General features: G+C 38.6%; 1 protein-coding gene across 1 annotated transcript; it reads right to left on the bottom strand.

Annotated features, from left to right (window-relative positions):
* Positions 1 to 7,069: 7,069 nt before the first annotated feature.
* Positions 7,070 to 7,686, bottom strand: LOC145046339 (uncharacterized). Its single transcript, XM_078994622.1, has 2 exons — positions 7,392 to 7,686; positions 7,070 to 7,306 (listed from the first exon to the last, which is right to left on the bottom strand). Exons 1-2 carry the CDS (start codon positions 7,545 to 7,547, stop codon positions 7,070 to 7,072), a joined length of 393 nt encoding a protein of 130 aa, XP_078850748.1. The 5' UTR covers positions 7,548 to 7,686.
* Between the last annotated feature and the right edge of the window lie 11,101 nt (positions 7,687 to 18,787).

The following is an 18,787-nucleotide window of genomic DNA, read 5'->3' as shown; positions in this document are numbered from 1 at the left end:
AGGGCGTACGTGAATCATTTAGAAACCCTAATTTTCAGGGTTAGGCACTATATAAACATCATTATGGATCATGAAACCCTCATTTCTCAGCCTCTATTATCCCTATATCCTCAAGCACGAAAACCTAAGCCTCTCCTTTGTGTTTTGAGCTTATTGTGTTCATTTTTGTGTGTTTTGGTTCATATTCAAGAAGTAGAAGCTTGGTGCAAAGTGGTGGATCAAGGAAGAGCTTGTGGATCTCGTTTATTTGCTTCATTTCCATCTTATTTGAGGTAAAAAGCTATGAACTTTCTCATTAGTGGCTTAGATATATCATTTGTGATTTTTGGTCCTATTTTGGCCCCAATTATGAGATCTAGTGGTTTGATACCACTCCAGGAGTTTGAGTTGCCACTCTTGGTATTTCTGAGGTTCTAGATGCATAAAGTTGTCACCTTTAAGGTTTAGATCCATCCATGCATGAGTTTATGTCCATTTAGTGAAAGTAAAATGTTATATCTTGAAGTTGGGATCTTTTAGGGCATGCAAATTCACCAAGTCAGTGACTTTATGGTTCTAGACATTTATTAGGGCTAAGATCTGTGATTTGAGCTTTTGGTCTTAAGCATTAAGTGCTTATTGTGGATATTGGTTTATTGGGTGAGTACGTTGTGCGTACAAGTCTGTACGCACGACGTACAAGCCATTTAGCAAGTATGCTTAGCGTACTGTTGAGTACGCCCCGCATACTCGGTTTGTTGGGCTTAGCGTTTTGGGCTTCAAGTTTGGACCATTTTATTGGGCCTGGATGCTTTAGCTCCTGTTGGACCACCTGAGCACAAGTATTTTAGACTAGGAAAATTGTTGGGCTTTAGGGTAAGGCCCATGTAGGGATTTGGGCCCAATTTGGAAAATTGGGCCATAAATGGACTTTGGATGATTACTTGGTTTTGGGTATTGTTAATGGGAAGTTTGGTCCTTAGTATTGGACCAAACTAGGCAATGGGTAAAATGGTCTTTTACCCCAAGTATGGATTGTTGGTCATGGTTTGAGACCCAAATGTTAATTGGGTGTTATTTTATATTGATAGCTCATGGATTCGTCGGACCAGCAGCCACGGATTTTCCTATGAGATCTAGTAGTCGAGGTGAGTTTCCTTACCATGTATAGCAGGTTAAAGGCACCAATGCCGACCCATGATCTAATATGTTAGAATACTTATTGTCTGTGTGACACTAGCATGTGTATGTGTTTGTATGCTTATTGGGTGGGGCCCGATGATTATAAGGTATGTTATTACTTGTTATATAGAATGAACTGTATATGGGCAGGGTCCATTATGCGAGTTAGGGAGAGGTCCGTTATACTCATTGGGTGGGGCCCGTTATGCAAGTTAGGGCAGGGCCCGCTATAATCTTTGGGGTGGGCCCGTTATGTGTTTTATGTTTGGTATGCGGTATCTTGGGGAAATCACTAAGATTTGTGCTTACACTTTTCAATTTGTGTTTCGGGTACTTCCGGATCCAAGGGGAAGAGCTCGGGATGACTGCATTGCACACACCATATGGTTTCCGCTTTTGGGATATTACTCTGATTGATATGATGTTTGTTACACTTATTTTCATTTCGGTTGTATGGATAATGTTTTGGAATACTGTTTATCTAAATTAAATATGAAAATTTTGGATCATATTTTTAGGACGTTACATTTGAAGTGGCGACGAAACCCTAAACGGACCTTCATAGCAGTGACGACGAAACCCCTAATCGGAGCTAGTGTTTGATGTTGCTTTGGTGACCTCGAGCTTCATCTCTATCCTTATTTGTCTTTTCTTGGACTAGTGTTACCATAACAACTAGTTAAATTGTTGAAGACTCTGAAAAGCGACACCTTTCTCTTCAATGACACAGTCTCGTCGGCGTCTTTTAGGATAATTTTAAGGTAGTTGTAGCTTCACGCCATGTTGGAATCATCTGTGAAGCAAATTCTTTCCCGAAATTCATTGTTAGTGAGTGGTGAGGTTTTTGAAATTAGAGAATGAAAAATCCCCAAATCTGTAGAGTGTTGAAATAGGGATGAATGAACACACATCTTTATTGATGATAATTCTGTTATGTTTTCCTTTTCCTCACATTTTTTCCAAATGAAAAGAGAAGAAACCAATCCACTTCTAGCTTTCTATGGCGTGTTTCAAAGCATGAATCAATCAGAGTTGGTGTTGTTTTAAAAGAGAGTGGGGTGGGTGGGTATTTTATTTTAATCTGAATAGTATTTAAATAAATAAATAAACCTGGAAAAAAAGTAGGGAAAAATCGACATATCAAAAAAATGTTTTAAACAAGTTGGACCAAACTCGCGACAAAATGAAAAGTTTGGACCTCTGTTGCTAGTCCAAACCTTTTTGGATCAGAGTGACAATTTTCAGCTAACCATATGGACTATTTTTGCAGTTTTGTCTTTGATTACTCATGGTTAAAATCAAGAGGATCTTAGAGATATTTCTGTCTCTATAATAAAAGCATAATAAATAAAATCCAAGATCTTTTCTTTTAGCAAAAGAACTCTAATTCATTCAACCATAAACTTTAATGGAATTTAAAGAATTCAAATTTCTTTGATTTTGTAACGTCCTAAAATTTCACAACTTTTTACATTTTCAAATAAAGAAGAATACCCAAATTTCATAAAGTTGTAGCTAAGATAAAATCATTTGTTCATAAACCAAAATCCAAAATTAGAGTTATAAATAAAACATCATGGAATCTCAAATCATAAATTGTTGATGTGTGTGTACAGTCACGTCGTCGCTTCCCACGATCAATTGAAGTACCTGAAAGCATTTAATCTACAATTGTAAGCAAAAAGCTTAGTGAATTCCTCAAAATAACACACACAACAATATACATACAATCCATACAAAATAATGTCCTTCAACACAATGTTGGTTTGCCTCTTTGGCCTTCAACAATAATGTGACACTCGGTTTCGAATTCCTTCATTATTCGGGGATGTGGTCGTTCATCTGTCATGATAAGGCTTAGGGCCTTTGGGTAGAAAGGTTTATAGCCATTTGGATGTGGGAGATGTTGGTTATGTGATGAAAGGGTCCGATTTGTACTTTAGAGCTCAAGGGTATCGATAAAGGCGTTGGTCCGGGCCTTTTTATGAATTTTGGATTTTAGTTCGGATGGTTTTCAGGCTAAATAAAGTTAGTAGAAGTGTAGAGCTACTCGCTACCTTTCCGAGGGTATGAAAGAACGTCAAAAGTTAGAACAAAGAAGTTACGACATTTTGAAGTTTGGGATAATGACTTCAGAGGGTAACATACTTTTGATTTTGATCACATTTGGTCACTGAACTTTTTTTCGTGCTCTATTAACCCTTTAACTTGTTAATTTATGCAAATTTTCCCCTTCCGACCGGGTTTAGCCGGTTTCAAACGGTTTATTGATCCTACGTGTATTTTTTTATCTTACGTGGCGAAAGAGGTGGCATGTAGGGCCCGATTTTTCGTCTCCGTCTCATTAAACCACACCCCGAAGTCTCATTTGGTCCTTAAACTCGACTAGGTCACGAAATTCTCCATCGATCATTCATCTCCTTCAGCCGTTCTATGGCATCATCTCCAAATCCTACTGATCAGAACTTCATTGTAGTGGATTTCCACTACAATGGTCAGTTTGCACCCAATCCCTTAGTTTACTTTGATCCCAACAGAGCATCAGTGCGAGATGTTGACTTCAGTGGGTTTGGGTATGAGCAATTCATGGAATTCCTTCACAAGCTCACCAACTCGAGAAGCAAAGACATCTATTTCTGCCTTCCACAAGAGTCTTTAGGTCTTGGAATTCATACACTGGTGAACAACGGTGATTACAAGGAATTTTTGGATTTGGCGTATGCTAATGACAAGAGAATGAATGTATATGTGGATCACCATAATGAACCTATCTTCGACTGGATTGAGGCTGAGGAAAGTGAAAGTGAAAACGAAGACTTAGATGAAGATGAGGATTCAGTTATTCAAGATTCATATTCTGTTGATCATGAAGAAGATGATGCTACCTATCCATTTCCAGCAAACAAAACTGCACGTGATAGATTTTTAAACATCCTTTGTGAACCTATAGAGAGTGAAGATCAAGATGATGAATACGTGCCACCCCAGTACCCTGTGTATGATGAGAGACAGCCATGGGATCAGATGAAACCAATTATAGGTATGCGATTTTCTAACCCTACTGAGCTTAAACATATGTTAAGCAATTATGCAGTTGCTAATGGGTATGATCTATGGTTTGAAAAAAATGACTCTGATAGATTGTTAGTGAAATGTTGCAAAAAGAATAAGTCACCATCTTGCCCTTTCAGACTATGGGCCTCCTGGATGGGTAAAGAAGAGACTTTTCAGATCAAATCTCTAGTGAATGAACATAATTGTTGTAGGGTGTTTAAGTTTGGGTCAATTGTAACTTATAGATGGATAGGGAAACATTTTATGAGTCAAATTATAGAGAACCCAAAAATGAGTGCAAGGAAGATGAAAGCTAAAGTGTCAACAACATTCAACATAAATGTGAGTGTGGGGCAATGCAGAAATGCAAAGAAATTTGCATTACAAGAGATTGAAGGAAGTTTAATTGAACATTATGGGAGATTGTGGTCATATGGTGAGGAAATTATCAGGTCAAATCCTGGGTCTACTGTGAGATTGGATGTAGACATCATGCCAGATTCCACAACTTTGTTTTCTAAGTTTTATGTGTGTTTCAAAGCTGTAAGGGATGGTTGGTTAGAAGGGTGCAGGCCAGTAATTGGGCTTGATGGTTGCTTTTTAAAGGGTATAGTTAGAGGAGAAGTTATTTCAGCTGTTGGGAGAGATGCAAACAACCACATCTACCTTTTAGCATGGGCTGTGGTATGTGTTGAGAATAAAGAAACATGGAAGTGGTTCATAGATTTGCTTATGGATGACATTAATGGTGGTCTTGGTGCAGGCATTACCCTTCTTTCTGATGGACACAAGGTTAGTACTAGGTCATTTTTATGCTTCATTTTTATGCTTTTTCACTCATAATGATGTTGTGATTTGTAGGGGTTATTACAAGCAGTTAAGGAAAGATGTCCAGAAGCTGAACATAGACAATGTGCTAGACACATTCTGGCCAATTTTAATAAAAGGTTTACTGGTCAACAATACATAAAGTTATTTTGGAGGGCTGTAAGGGCTAGTACTGTGGAGAAGTTCAGAGGTGTAATGGAGAACATCAAATCTATTGATACTCATGCTTATGATTACCTTATAGACAGAGATCCTACTACCTGGTCTAAGGCATTCTTTCAAGAAGGAAGAGACTGTGATGCAGTGGAGAATGGGGTCAGTGAGAGTTTCAATTCTGCTATTAGGCATGCTAGAAGGAGACCTATAATCACTATGCTGGAGGAGATTAGGTTATTTGTGATGGAAAGGATATACACTCAAAGAGTTGAAGGAATGGAATGGGATTTGCTTATATATCCAACTATTAGGAAGCGTATAGAACATCTGAAGGTTAAACAGAGGTAATTATTTTACTTTAATATGCTTATGTTAATTATGAGGATGTGTTATTGATTCACTGATGTTAATATGCTTAAACAGATTGTGGGGAGTTACTCCTTGTGGTTATCAAAAGTATGAGGTTAGATTCACTGATGTTGCATATGGAGTGGATCTAATTGCAAAGAAGTGTGCCTGTAGAATATGGCAACTTACAGGGATACCATGCTTACATGGAGTGGCAGCAATATCTTACTTAAATCATGATGCTGAGGCATATGTGTCCCAATCATACACTACTGAGGCTTACCTAAAATGCTACAAATATAGCATTAATCCTCTCAATAGTAGTGAAATGTGGCCAGATGTTCCATACTATAAGCCTTTGCCTCCCAAAAGAAGAAGATTACCTGGTAGGCCATCTGTGAAAAGGAAGAGGGATGCAATTGAACGAGAGTTGAGTGGATCAAGTAGACAAACTGTCTCAAGAAGGGGTAGCATAATAAAGTGTGGTATTTGTAAGGAACCAGGTCACAACAAGAAAAAGTGTCCATCTAACCAACAAAGCAATACATCAGGTGAATATTTTTAAAAAAATTACATCATTTGAACAAAGAATTGACATTTTAATTTTTGTTTGCAGTACCAAGTTCATCCAGGGGCAGTGGAGCAGACCCAAGTTTATCCAGGGGCAATGAAGGACCACCACCTCCTCCACCACCACCTGCAGCCCCCATGCCAAGAAGAAGGGTCCCAGTTAGTAGAAGTGGAAGGAGGAAATATTCTGAACGGATTATCAAACAAGCATTAAGGAGGCAGATACCTGGGGTTGGGAGCAATGCAGATAACCCTTCAGTTATTGATTAATTTAGGGGATAATAGTGGGTGGGTAGGAATATCTTTTGTAAGGCAGTTGTGATGTAAAGACAAAGTAGTAGTCTTTTTATTATGCTTTTCTATGGTACTATCAAGTAGGTGTATGGGCACATGGTGGCCCTTCTTTTGTCTATGCAGGAATCTTTTGTGTTACCTAGAAACTACTTTTGTGTATGCAGACAAAAACTTATATAACTGTAGAATATTAATGGCGTATTACAATGAATCCAACCACCACATTCACTTACTTTTTTTATTATATGTATTTGTTATATGTATGCTACTTTGTGATTCCATTCCAGTCAAAACTAATTCTTTATATGCATGCTACTTTGTGATTCCATTCCAGTCAAAACTAATTCTTTATATGCATGCTACTTTGTGATTCTATTCCAGTCAAAATCAAATATGTATTCATTGTTATATGTATGCTTCCTTATGATTCCATTCCAGTCAAAAATATTTCTTGGTGATTCCATTCCAGTCAAAGTTACTTCATTCCATTCTTTGTGATTCCATTCCAATCAAAGTTAATATGTATGCAGTTAATATGTATGCTTCTTTATAATTAAATTTTCCATTACAATCAATGTTACTTCATTCCATTCCAACAAGAAGTTAAGATAACAACTCTATTCTATTCAAACAACATCTTTCAATACATCATGTGACTTCATTTCATCATATACACGATGATTAGAAAAAGAAATCCAATGGTAAACTTATATATTTTCTCCTTCATTGCAATGGCATCAGAGTACTTTTCCTTCTTCATCTGTTCCATGTCTTCCTTCACCTTCTCTACTTCGGTCTTCAATGCTACTAATTCAGCTTTCATTCCCTCCACCACTTCCATCAGAGGCATCTGTACAAGTTCTACATCCAACCATTTCCAATATTTGCATTTACCCTTCCACAATAAAATTTCAAAGTGAGATTTCAAATCTGGAATAAATGAATCAGAAAAGAGGGGAAATTTAAGTGAAATTGCTTACCTCATTGCACACCATGAAATGCCTCCCTGGATTCTTTGGTGTTGTTGATGTTAGAATACGTGCAGGGAACCCACAATCACAAGTTTTTGGATCATTCACTGTGGATTTCTTGCTTGATCGATTGAGGGAGGATGAGATGCTGTAGGAGGAAGCCATCGGGTATTAGGGCAACGGGGTATTAGAGCACAATAAATGAACAACAAACGCCCCTCCTTTAATAACAAGAACCCTAGATGCCAGTTAGGATCAAAACTGACACGTAGGATCAATAAATTCATTGAAACCGGCAAAAACCAGTCGGAAGGGGAAAATTTGCACAAATCAACAAGTTAAAGGGTTAATAGAGCACGAAAAAAAGTTCAGTGACCAAATGTGATCAAAATCAAAAGTATGTTACCCTCTGAAGTGATCAAAATCAAAAGTATGTGACACTCGGTTTCGAATTCCTTCATTATTCGGGGATGTGGTCGTTCATCTGTCATGATAAGGCTTAGGGCCTTTGGGAAGAAAGGTTTATAGCCATTTGGATGTGGGAGATGTTGGTTATGTGATGAAAGGGTCCGATTTGTACTTTAGAGCTCAAGGGTATCGATAAAGGCGTTGGTCCGGGCCTTTTTATGAATTTTGGATTTTAGTTCGGATGGTTTTCAGGCTAAATAAAGTTAGTAGAAGTGTAGAGCTACTCGCTACCTTTCCGAGGGTATGAAAGAACGTCAAAAGTTAGAACAAAGAAGTTACGACATTTTGAAGTTTGGGTGGTTTTGGGCTAAGCTGAGTATGTTGGGCGTACAAGGAGGTGTACGTTGGGTGTACTTATGGAATCCTAAGTACGTTGGGCGTACACAATTAGTACTCAAACCCTATTTTCGTGGTTTGAGCCCTATTTAAGCTCCTTAACTCCACCAAACCTACTCCATTCTCAGCCTCCACCCCTTTAACACCCCTTCCATGATGCCCTAAACCTATGTGAGCCTTCTGTGATAAAAAAAAAAGGTGTTTTTAAGTGCTCTGGAGTATATATGGTGCACCTTGGAGAAGAAGGAACCTCTTGGAGAAATTTTGGTTGCATTGGAGCTTGTAGATTTAGACTTTGTTCACCTTGATCTATCTTCTAGAGGTATAAAGTTTGAATCTTGATGATGCATTTGTTAGATCTAACTAGTTTTGGATGTTATGAGATTTTGGGTCATTTTAGTGCATAAAGTTTAGATCTTGGAAGTTTGTGACCTTGTTATGGATAAAGTTGGAAACTTTATCCATCTAAACATCATTTTGATTAAGATTTGAAAGTTAGAGACTTGTACTTAGAGAATTAAGTTGAAAAAGATGATCTTTTGGGTCCCTTTGAGACTTAAGTATTAGATCTTGTTTATTGGGACCATTCTAGTGGATAAAGTTGGAAACTTTATCCATTATAAAGCTATTATGAACTATAAAGATGTGATTTTGGCCCTTCTTTCCCTCACATGCAAGAGTTGTGATGTCTTTTTGGGTTAAGAACTTAGGGTTTTAGACATTAAGCACTTTATAACCATGAAAAGTCATAAAGTTGGAAAATTTATGACTCAAAACATCGCTTTGGGCTTGGATCTGAGTTTTGGATGCAAGAACTTAATAGAATAAGCACTTAATGAAGTTTGGGACTTGTGAGGGTACGCCCGCGTACCTTCAGAGTACACGTCACGTACATACCCTGAGGTGACTTGGTCAAGTTGAATCGATTGGGTTGACTCGATTGGGTTGACTCAGTTGACCTAGTTGGTTTGACCAGTTGACTTTGACAAATTTGACCAAGTATTGACCTTGAGGGTATTTTAGGTATTTCGGGATTTTGATTTTGATTGGTCAATTGGGGGAATAGATGCTAGTGGAGTTGAGATTCAGAGTCGAGACCTCACCAGCTCTCTATTTAGTTTGTGAGGTAAGTTTTCCTCATTGTACTCAAGGTTCTAAGGCACCAAGGCCGACCCTTTTGGATTGTTATCCTTTTACATGAGCAGGTGAAGTGTATAGCGAGTCAGTGCGAGGAATGATTAACCATTATGGGGAGAGTGTGATCTGGGAGAAGTTGCACCTGGGGTGCAGGGATTTGAAGATCAAGGAATTTCCACGAGGATATGTCCGATTTTATTGCATTTTAGTGCTAGTATGCTTCTCTGCCCGAATGTTGCTTGATTTGTGCTTTGTGGGACCCATGTTGATGGGAGTTAACCATCAAATGAATACATTAAATTACATGCTATGAGGGTTAAATAATCTTAGGATAAAGGACTTGGACCTATTGCGCACCTCTTGTTTGAGTCCAACCGTTGTAGGGCTGAGTCCTTTAGCCGAATGATTATTTAAGTCTGGTTGCATGTAATTGTATTCGTGAAGTGGTTAGTTAGCGTTGGTAGGGGTTCTCCAGTAGCTGATGGTAGAGGGGGTGTGGGTGAGTCCTAGGATAGCCTAAAGAGTATTTAGTACGGGTGATTCATCGAGGAGCAGGTTTCAGGAGTATTTTTTGACTAGGACTTACAAGACCCAAAATAGTTCTTGAGGAAAGTATGGGTAGGTGTGGAAGGTAGTATTGGGCCTGTACTACTGGAAGAACAAGATCCATACTCGAATCGAGGAGGTTTTCGGGAATTCTAAGGGTTGGTCGGGGAAGGTTGCTTGGTTGGATGCTATGAGTCGTGGCAGTGTTTTCGTTCCTGCCGAACTTTTGGTTGTGACTACTCAGGTGGGAGGATGGTTTTGGCATTTATTTTGGGCCCCAGTGGTGCTATCGATTTGGTTTGTTTGGTGAAACCTAGTGAGCTTATTGGTTCGTGGCCTCAAAGATTTTACTCGAGGCCGGGTTTTCAATTCGCAAGAATTAAGAAGGGGGAAGTGATCATAATTGGCTTGGGTTTTGCAGATGGAAGTGGGATGGTTGATTGATGGATTAGAATGTTGTTACCCATGTCTAGGGTTATGTCCTTCCAGTTTATCCGAGGTCAGAGAAAAACTAAGTTGGCTCGTAATTTCCAAAGTTAGGAAGGGTAGTATCTACTTAATTTGGGTTGAGTTACAAGTTGGTTGAGTTATGATATGATTTCAGCGCCAGTGGATGGTAGTGCGAGCCCTAAGTGGGGGAGAACTGGAATTCTCAGGTCGAGTATTTTAGCCGTGGAGGGATTTGCCACTTTGTTGTTTTGAATTGTTGTATTTAGATTAGTTGGGCAGATGTTGATTGAGGGATCTTTTCTAGAAGTGGGCATGTTCAGTTCCATGTGGGTCTTGATTCCTTGTTTTGAGTGTCAATGTGTCTTTGACCACTGGTTGTGGGGTTTATCATTTAGCGGAGGTCCTTTTGAAGGTTTAATTGTGTCAGCCGAGATTCAGTGGTCGGGTCAATTTGTCATCAAGATTCTGTATGTTCTATGTCCCTTGATCCTTGGGTAAGGTTACCCTCAATGGTGGAGCAAGAACTTGGTTCATAGCAGACTCAGGTGTTGGTAACCTTTGGGATCACCTTGGAAGTCTTCACGAGCTAGTTGCATAGTGGTGGAGTCCGTTCAATCTCAATCAAGGATGGGATTTTGTTTCGACTGATCGTGAGGATGTTCATTGTTATTAATTTAGGTGTTATTCTGATTATCTATGGTATCTCTTCTCTCTTGGATAGGATTATGGGTTCCCTAATTATGTGCATGGTCCTTTTAGGTGATAGTTTTCGAATTAGACCAAGAGTGTGACTGTTATCTTATTCTCGGGTCATGTGCGACCATGTTACGTGGGGTATTGCTTGGTAGTAGTTTTGTGATACTCAATTGGAGTTATGATAGAGTTGATTAGGCCCCTTCAAGGTAATGGAATGAGGTGGGTATCTTCAAGCCCGAAGTGTTGGGAAAATGATGCGATGACGACAGTGTCAGTGTGTTATCGGCAACATTCCAGTCATATGTTGTGGGCCTAGTGATCATGGTGACTCATTTCTTCTGCTTGTAGCACTTTCGGTGTTGTCGCACTGATGGGAGTCAGATGAGTCACTAATCTGTTGGTTAGATAAAAGGAGCATTAAGGGTTGTGGGGAGTATCAGTTAGGTATCAGAAAGTCTCTATGGGATGTATGCATTATATTTATGGTTGTTCGCAAGCTTTTGTTAGGGTTTTGATTTTCAAGATTGGAAATGGTTTATGAGGTCGCAAGTCATAGTGCTCTTTATGATGTCCCGAGTGGTTGTTCAGGTGGGGGTCAACCTGAGCCAATAGGAATGGTTGTAACTCGGAAATTTTTGGTTGATCATTTTTGCTCGTTGTGTCAATGGTTAGTAATATCATAGCAAAGAGTCAAGGATTATTAAGGTATTAGTACATCATATGGTTTGGTTATTGATGAAGTTCTCAATCGATATGTTTTGAGGATCATTTTTGCATGTTTCTTGTAGTGTCTCTAGTCAGGGACTGGGGGGTAGATTTATAATTGGATGCTCATCAGTTTTAGGGAAGGGGCTACAAGAATATATTGTTAGGCGCCATTTCCATGTGGGATTTTGGTGAAAACTCGCATTGGGAATCGTGAGTGTATCCATGCAAGGTATGTATTCAGGAAATATGTGGGTTAAGAGATATATATGTCAAGGAAATAGCTGGAGGGTTCAAGATTTATTTTATGTGTTTGTGCTCTAGGATGGTTCTACCTTTGTGAAGGTCAGGCAAGTGATGAGGTTTAAGGCTCATAGCAGTAGTGTATCGGTCCGACAATTGAGGAAGTCAGTATTTTGTATCTCGTTGTGTTCACAGAATCGTCATCATCAGGAGTTGAATTGATATATTGATGGATAAGTGTCATGCCTTTTGACTCAACAACTAGGTAGGAATCCGGTTTTTCAGATAGTTGGCAGACAAGTTGGGATTAGGGAGTTCTTGACTGCTTTTAGAAAGCAACTAGAAGGCAACACAATGTTCGAGTAGTATTAGCGCATTGGGATTCATGTGGGTGGACTAGCTTGTTGTTCGGGAAATGCTAAGTCATTTGCAGTTTGGATTATCTGAGTTTTCTATCAAGCATAAGTGTTCTGCGGCGATAATTGGTATGTAATTCTATTTTCTAGTGGAATTTGAATGGTAGTGGTTCAGTGTGGGCGATCTGCCAGGAAGTCAGACCATCTCGAGACTTCAGATTTCAAATTGCGTAAAGGTGGCTATTTTGTAATGGATTATTGTCGGGTGTTGAGAGTATTCGTTCATCTTCGGGTTGGAGAGCCCTGCTAGGGGTGGTTTTAGTTGCCTTAGGTAATGGTATGTTCAAGGTTACAGTTATATCCCTCGGGTTGTCGAGCATGTCGGGATGGCAAGGACTGATTTCGAGGGCAAAATCGAATTGAAGTGGGGGAGAGTTGTAACACTCAGTTTTGAATTGCTTAATTATTTGGGTACGTGGCTGATCATCTATCATCATAAGGCTTAGGGCCTTTGGGAAGAAAGGTTTATAACCATTTGATGTGGGAGATGTTGGTTATGTGATGAAAGGTTCCGGTTTGTACTTTACAGCCCAATGGTATCGGTAAAGGCGTTGGTTTGGGCCTTTTATGAATTTTGGATTTTATTTCGGTTGGTTTTCAGGATAAATAAAGTTGGTAGAAGTGTATATCTGCTCGTTACCTTTGTATGGATATAAAGAACATCAAAATCGGAGTTAGAACGAAGAAGTTACGGCCGTTTGAAGTTTGGGTGGTTTTAAGCCAAGCTAAGTACGTTGGGCGTACAAGGAGGTGTATACTAGGTGTACGTAGGGAATACTGAGTACGGTGGGCGTACCAGGGGTACACTCGGCATACACAATCAGTTGTTAAATCCTATTTTCGTGGTTTGAACCCTATTTAAGCTCCTTAACTCCCCCAAACCACTCCATTCTCAGCCTCCACCCCTCTAACACCCCTTCCATGATACCCTAACACTTGTTGATCCTTGTGTGATAAAAGAAGATGTTTTTGAGTGCTCTGGAGTATGTATGGTGCACCTTGGAGAAGAAGGAACTTCTTGGAGAAATTTTGGTTCCATTGGAGCTTGTAGATTTAGACTTTGTTCACCTTGATCTATCTTCTAGAAGTATAAAGTTTGAATCTTGGTGATGCATTTATTAGATCTAACTAGTTTTGGATGTTATGAGCTTTTGGGTCATTTTTGTGCATAAAGTTTAGATCTTAGAAGTTTGTGACCTTGTTATGTATAAAGTTGGAAACTTTATCCATCTAAACAACATTTTGATTAAGATCTGAAAGTTAGAGACTTGTAATTCATGGATTAAGTTGAAAAAGATGATCTTTTGGGTCCCTTTGAGACTTAAAGACTAGATCTTGTTTATTGGGACCATTCTAGTGGATAAAGTGGGAAACTCTATCCATTATAAAGTTATTATGAATAATAAAAATGTGATCTTAGCCCTTCTTTCCCTTCCATGCAAGAGTTGTGATGTCTTGTTGGGTTAAGAACTTAGGGTTTTAGACATTAAGCACTTTATAATCATGAAAAGTCATAAAGTTGGAAAATTTATAACTCAGAACATCATTTTGGGCTTGGATCGGGGTTTTGTATGTAAGAACTTAAGGGAATAAGCACTTAATGAAGTTTGGGACTTATAAGGGTACGCCCCACGTACGCACCCTGAGTTGACTTGGTTGGGTTGACTCAATTTACCTAGTTGGTTTGACTAGTTGACTTTGACAATTTTGACCAAGTATTGACCTTGAGGGTGTTTTAGGTATTTCAGGATTTTGATTTTGATTGGTCACTTGGAGGAATAGGTGTCAGTTGGAGCCGCGATTGTGAGTCGGGACCTCATCAGCTTCTGTTCAGTTTGTGAGGTGAGTTTTCCTCACTGTACTCAAGGGTCTAAGGCGCTAAGGCCGACCCTTTTAGATTGTTATCCTAGTTTATCGTATGCTTGTATGATGTAGTGATCTTTTAGATCCGTATCCTGGTAGATAGGATGTTGCTATGTTGTTGTAATCTGTTAGATCTGTATCCTGGTAGATAGGATGATGCTTAGCTTAGTGATATGTAAGACCTGCCTGCTTTTTTGTTGGTTGGTTATATGTTTAATTGTTATGTATATGTCGACATGGTTTTTTTGTGGTTGGGTTGAGGCGATCATGCTTTGTGCTGAAGGCCAATAAACCCTGGGCGGTCCGGATAGACTGTAGGCCCTGTGAGGCGGTCCAGTCAGGCTGAAGGCTCGGTGAGCAGTCCAGATAGGTTGTAGGCCCTATGAGGTGGTCCAGTCATGTCGAAGGCTCAGGAGAATGGTCCAGATAGGCTGAAGGCACGCTGAGGTGGTCCAATCATCCTGAAGATTCTGTGAGCGGTCCAGATAGGTTGAAGGTCTGGTGAGGCGGTCCAATCAGGATAAAGTCTTTGTATGCATGTTGTTTGTTGGTATATGTTATCTGTTTGTGTGGTGGTCCTTTAGGGAAACTCGCTAAGCTTTGTGCTTACAATTTTGTTTATGGTTTCAGGTTCTTCAGTTGATTCGTGGCAAGGCGAAGTTGTGACCGTACACATCCTTGTACAAATAAGCAGGTTTCACCTAGTCCTTAGCACATTGTTGGCCCGCCCCTTTGGCCTTTATCATACAATTGGTCTACCCTAAGTGTATTGGCCTAGATCACATAGTTGGACCACCCTCAAATCATCACAAGATATGTCGACATATATAAAATACAGACAAACAAACAATTCACAACAACATGCAACTGACTAAACTAGTGTACTTACCTAACAGCACACTATAATGTAACAAGACACTACACACATAGGAAACATATTGTGATATATAGTATAGTGAGAAAACTCACTTTGCTGAAACCTGGAAATCATAATTGCACACGAACGCCACAAGATTGGTCCCACGAACAACCTAAGCATCAATAAAGATCAAACCTCAGTCTATAACCCAAACCCTAAAGTTTAACCCAAGGTCAAACTTGGTAAAAAAAGTAAAAAAGTCATCATTTATGTCAAAAGGTGCCCCTCGCCCCATTCTAGGCACCTAGCGCCCTCTACAGGACAAAATAGTAAGATTTTAAACAATTATGATGCAAATCAAGAAAAATCAGAGGCACCTTGGCGCCATCCAAAAGAAGCAACACCTATTTCCAGATTCAACAAGCATTTTAGACTTAATCCATTAAGTCCAAGCCTTTAACTTCCAAATCTGGATCTAAATGATGTCTAGATGGATAAACTCTCCAACTTTATCCATTAAAATGCCCCAAACCTACTATATCTAGAACCCTAAGTCATGAAATGTCAATGAACCCATGTTTCTTCATGTATAGAGTAAATAGAGCTCTTGCATGCACTCTCTAGTCCACCTAAACATCATATATGAACTAGTACATAACTCAAAGATTGTGGAGTTGTCTAAACTCCGTGGATTAAGCCATTAAAGGGACCAAAACATCAAATAATGGACTAAAACTCCAAATACTCTTAGATCGAAAGGTGAAACACAATAAAGCATGGAACTTTGTGACTTACATGTCCAAAAGTAGAAAAAGGGATGGATACTTGAAATACAAACTTTCCTTGAACATTCTTTCTTGTTTCCTTCACTTTAGAGCACCAAAAGATTATTAAAAGAGCACTAAAATGGATTTAAGAGAAATGATGAGCTCTAAACATGTCAATAGAGGCTAGGGTTTCATTAGAGCTATTCTTGGGGAGGTATGTTAAAAATGATGAAGTCCTATGGTAAATGCTCTTAAATAGACTCAAATGTCAATAAAATGACATCAACCCATGGGTCTGGATGCCCCGTGCCCCCTTATGAGCTCCCTGGTGCCTCCAGGTTAATTAATTCCTGGAAATTTTGCAATTAATTCCTTCTATCCTCCTAATTCGCTCATTGTTTTCTACCATTTCTTAGACTTTAAAAGTACCAAAAAAATAATGGAAAAACATAATCACAACCCAGGTGTTACAAATTTTGTCAACCAAATATAAATTTTTATTGGAAACCACATTTTCCTCCAAATTCATTAACCAACTACACCCTAATAATTAATAATACTTTGTTTATGAAGTTCAATTAACTTTATCATATTATAAGTAAATAAATGAGAAATGTGCGCTTTTTGGTCCATTTACTAAAATTAACATACAATGATATTTTTTCGTCTTTATAAGTAAATGAAAATGGATGAAACCACTATCTAAAAATTAGCAAATGATTCATTACATATTTCATTAGTTTATAACTATATTTGTTCAAGCTTGGGCTATAAGGTGTAGCATGTGCTATCCACCACAACGAGTCTATATGCATTGTTCGACCGTGGTAAAGACCCCCTATTACTGCATTTCAGTTCCTTATGAGTTTAAAACCCAACACCACATTCACCCTCTCATCTTTATTCCGTACATATGCTTTTATCATTTGTACAACACGAGTTACTTTAGCTTAAAACATTATAAGTGAATATTTCTTAGGTGAAAGATGAAAATAATGGAGAATGAGGGGGATTACATGTCGTTGATGTGGTATGAAAAAAGTGAGAGGATACATGTTATCGTACCCTATACCCTTAAATGGTATAACCACAATTGGTTTTTATATGTTGGTCAATAACAAAACAATTGTGTATTTATGGCTACTCACATGCACACATAGAATATAAATAGTTACATGTGGAAATTATGAAACCAAAATAGTTGGAAACATGTAACATAATGTGTTGAAACGTCCTTATTTTTAATCATTTTCATAGTTTATATGCGGAAAACGGTCCCAAAATTTTTTAAAAATCCTTTTAAGAGTTATAGATGCAAAAATCAGTCCAAAAACATAACTTCCAATCAGACATCAAATCATGATCAAAATGTATCTAGTCGAAGCGCACATGTGTAACATCCAGATGTCAAGGTAACTCTCAAATCCAACCCTATGCTGATTAATATTGCATCTTGACCCCCTAAAGAGAATGCCCCTTAGTGGCATTGTGGAAAATTTTGGAGTTGAGGTTAGTACGCTGAGTGTGCTAAGGCGATCCCTAGTATGTTGGGCGTACACCTCGTAAATAGGGCGTACATGTAGGATTTGTGTATTGATAAAATTTTCATCAGGCTGTGAGGTGAGTTTTCCTCACTATACTTACGGGTCGAAGGCACCAAGGTCGGCCCATTAGATTGATATCCTGGTTTATCGTATGTTGTGATGCTGTAGTGATCTGTTAGATCTGTATCCTGGTATATAGGATGTTGTTATGTTGTAGTGATCTGTTAGATCTGTATCCTGGTATATCGGATGTTCATAACATCCGAAATCTAGAAGGTCAATTATGGGAATAAATTCCTTTTTTAGGTGCAAACTCATCGAGTTTATGGCATAAAAGCGACGTGTTGGAAGCTTTTGGGACGTGTGTTTTTAAGGACCAACTTGTCGAGTTGTTATAGGGAAACTCGGCGAGTTGACACTGTTTGGGAAAACCCTAAGTTTAGGGTTTTGCAGCCTATTTAAAGACCTTAACTCCATTTGCCTGCCTCCTTACTTGCCTCCTTGTCCAGAAGACCCTAATTTTGTGTATTACCCTTCAAGATTAAGTGTGTGAGCTTGTGGTGAGCTTGGAGAGTCGGTTTTTTGTGATCTTTGGAAGGAATTTGAAGAATAAAGGTGCTTAGTTTGGAAGGAATGCTTTGGATCCAGAAAATTGCAGTCCTTTTGAGGTATAAACTCGAAACCTTGTGTTGTTATTCTCTAGATCTCTTTGTAGGATGTTTTAGTTTGATTTTTGGGTGTTTGATTGGGTTGTACAAAGGTTAAGGGTTTCAAGGGTTATTATGCTATATCTGACCCTTTTATGACCTCTCTTGGCATAAAGTTGCAAGCTTTGCTAAGTCCTAAGTTCCATCTATGCATTAAGTCCTTTATTAAGCCATTTTGCGCTCTATGGTTACTTTCTTTCATGCATGGACGTAAAGTTGGAAAAGTTACGTGATAATCCAGCCTTGGTGTCACACCCCCAAACCGTAGCGGCGGAAACGTACGGGGGTGGATGACGTCATGTTAAGTATCACAACACATGCATCATAGTAATCAAAGTACAACAACCATTGTATTTAAAAAAGTATAAGTTTTAAATGTGTGTTCAATCATTGTATATTGACATCAAAATAGATATACACAAAAGATAGAAAGCATGACTCTATACTGCTCCATCTTCTCAAAATCCCAGGGATGTACATGTTTACTGGTTCTCTGAGAATACAAGTATTGAAAAGAGAGTATCAACATTTAAGTTGAGTGAGTGCATAATTATTTATGTTTAAGAGATTGTTTTCTGTTCCTTGAAATAGAGAGTATGTTTACTGTTCCATAAAATCCAATATTTTCTAATGTAACTGAAAAGTAGTTTTAATCCCATAAAACCGTT

This window comes from Lactuca saligna, chromosome 5 (assembly GCF_052625555.1).
Source record: "Lactuca saligna cultivar CGN05327 chromosome 5, ASM5262555v1, whole genome shotgun sequence".
NCBI classification, from domain to species: Eukaryota; Viridiplantae; Streptophyta; class Magnoliopsida; order Asterales; family Asteraceae; genus Lactuca; species Lactuca saligna.
The sequence above is the reverse complement of the archived record's forward strand: the minus strand, read 5'-3'. Positions and strand labels throughout refer to the sequence as shown.

Coding starts and splice junctions, on each gene's coding strand:
- LOC145046339 (XM_078994622.1), bottom strand. CDS start 7,547: ATGGCTTCCTCCTACAGCATCTCATCCTCCCTCAATCGATCAAGCAAG. Junction 7,307..7,391: donor ATTTCATGGTGTGCAATGAG/GTAAGCAATTTC, acceptor TTATTGTGGAAG/GGTAAATGCAAATATTGGAA.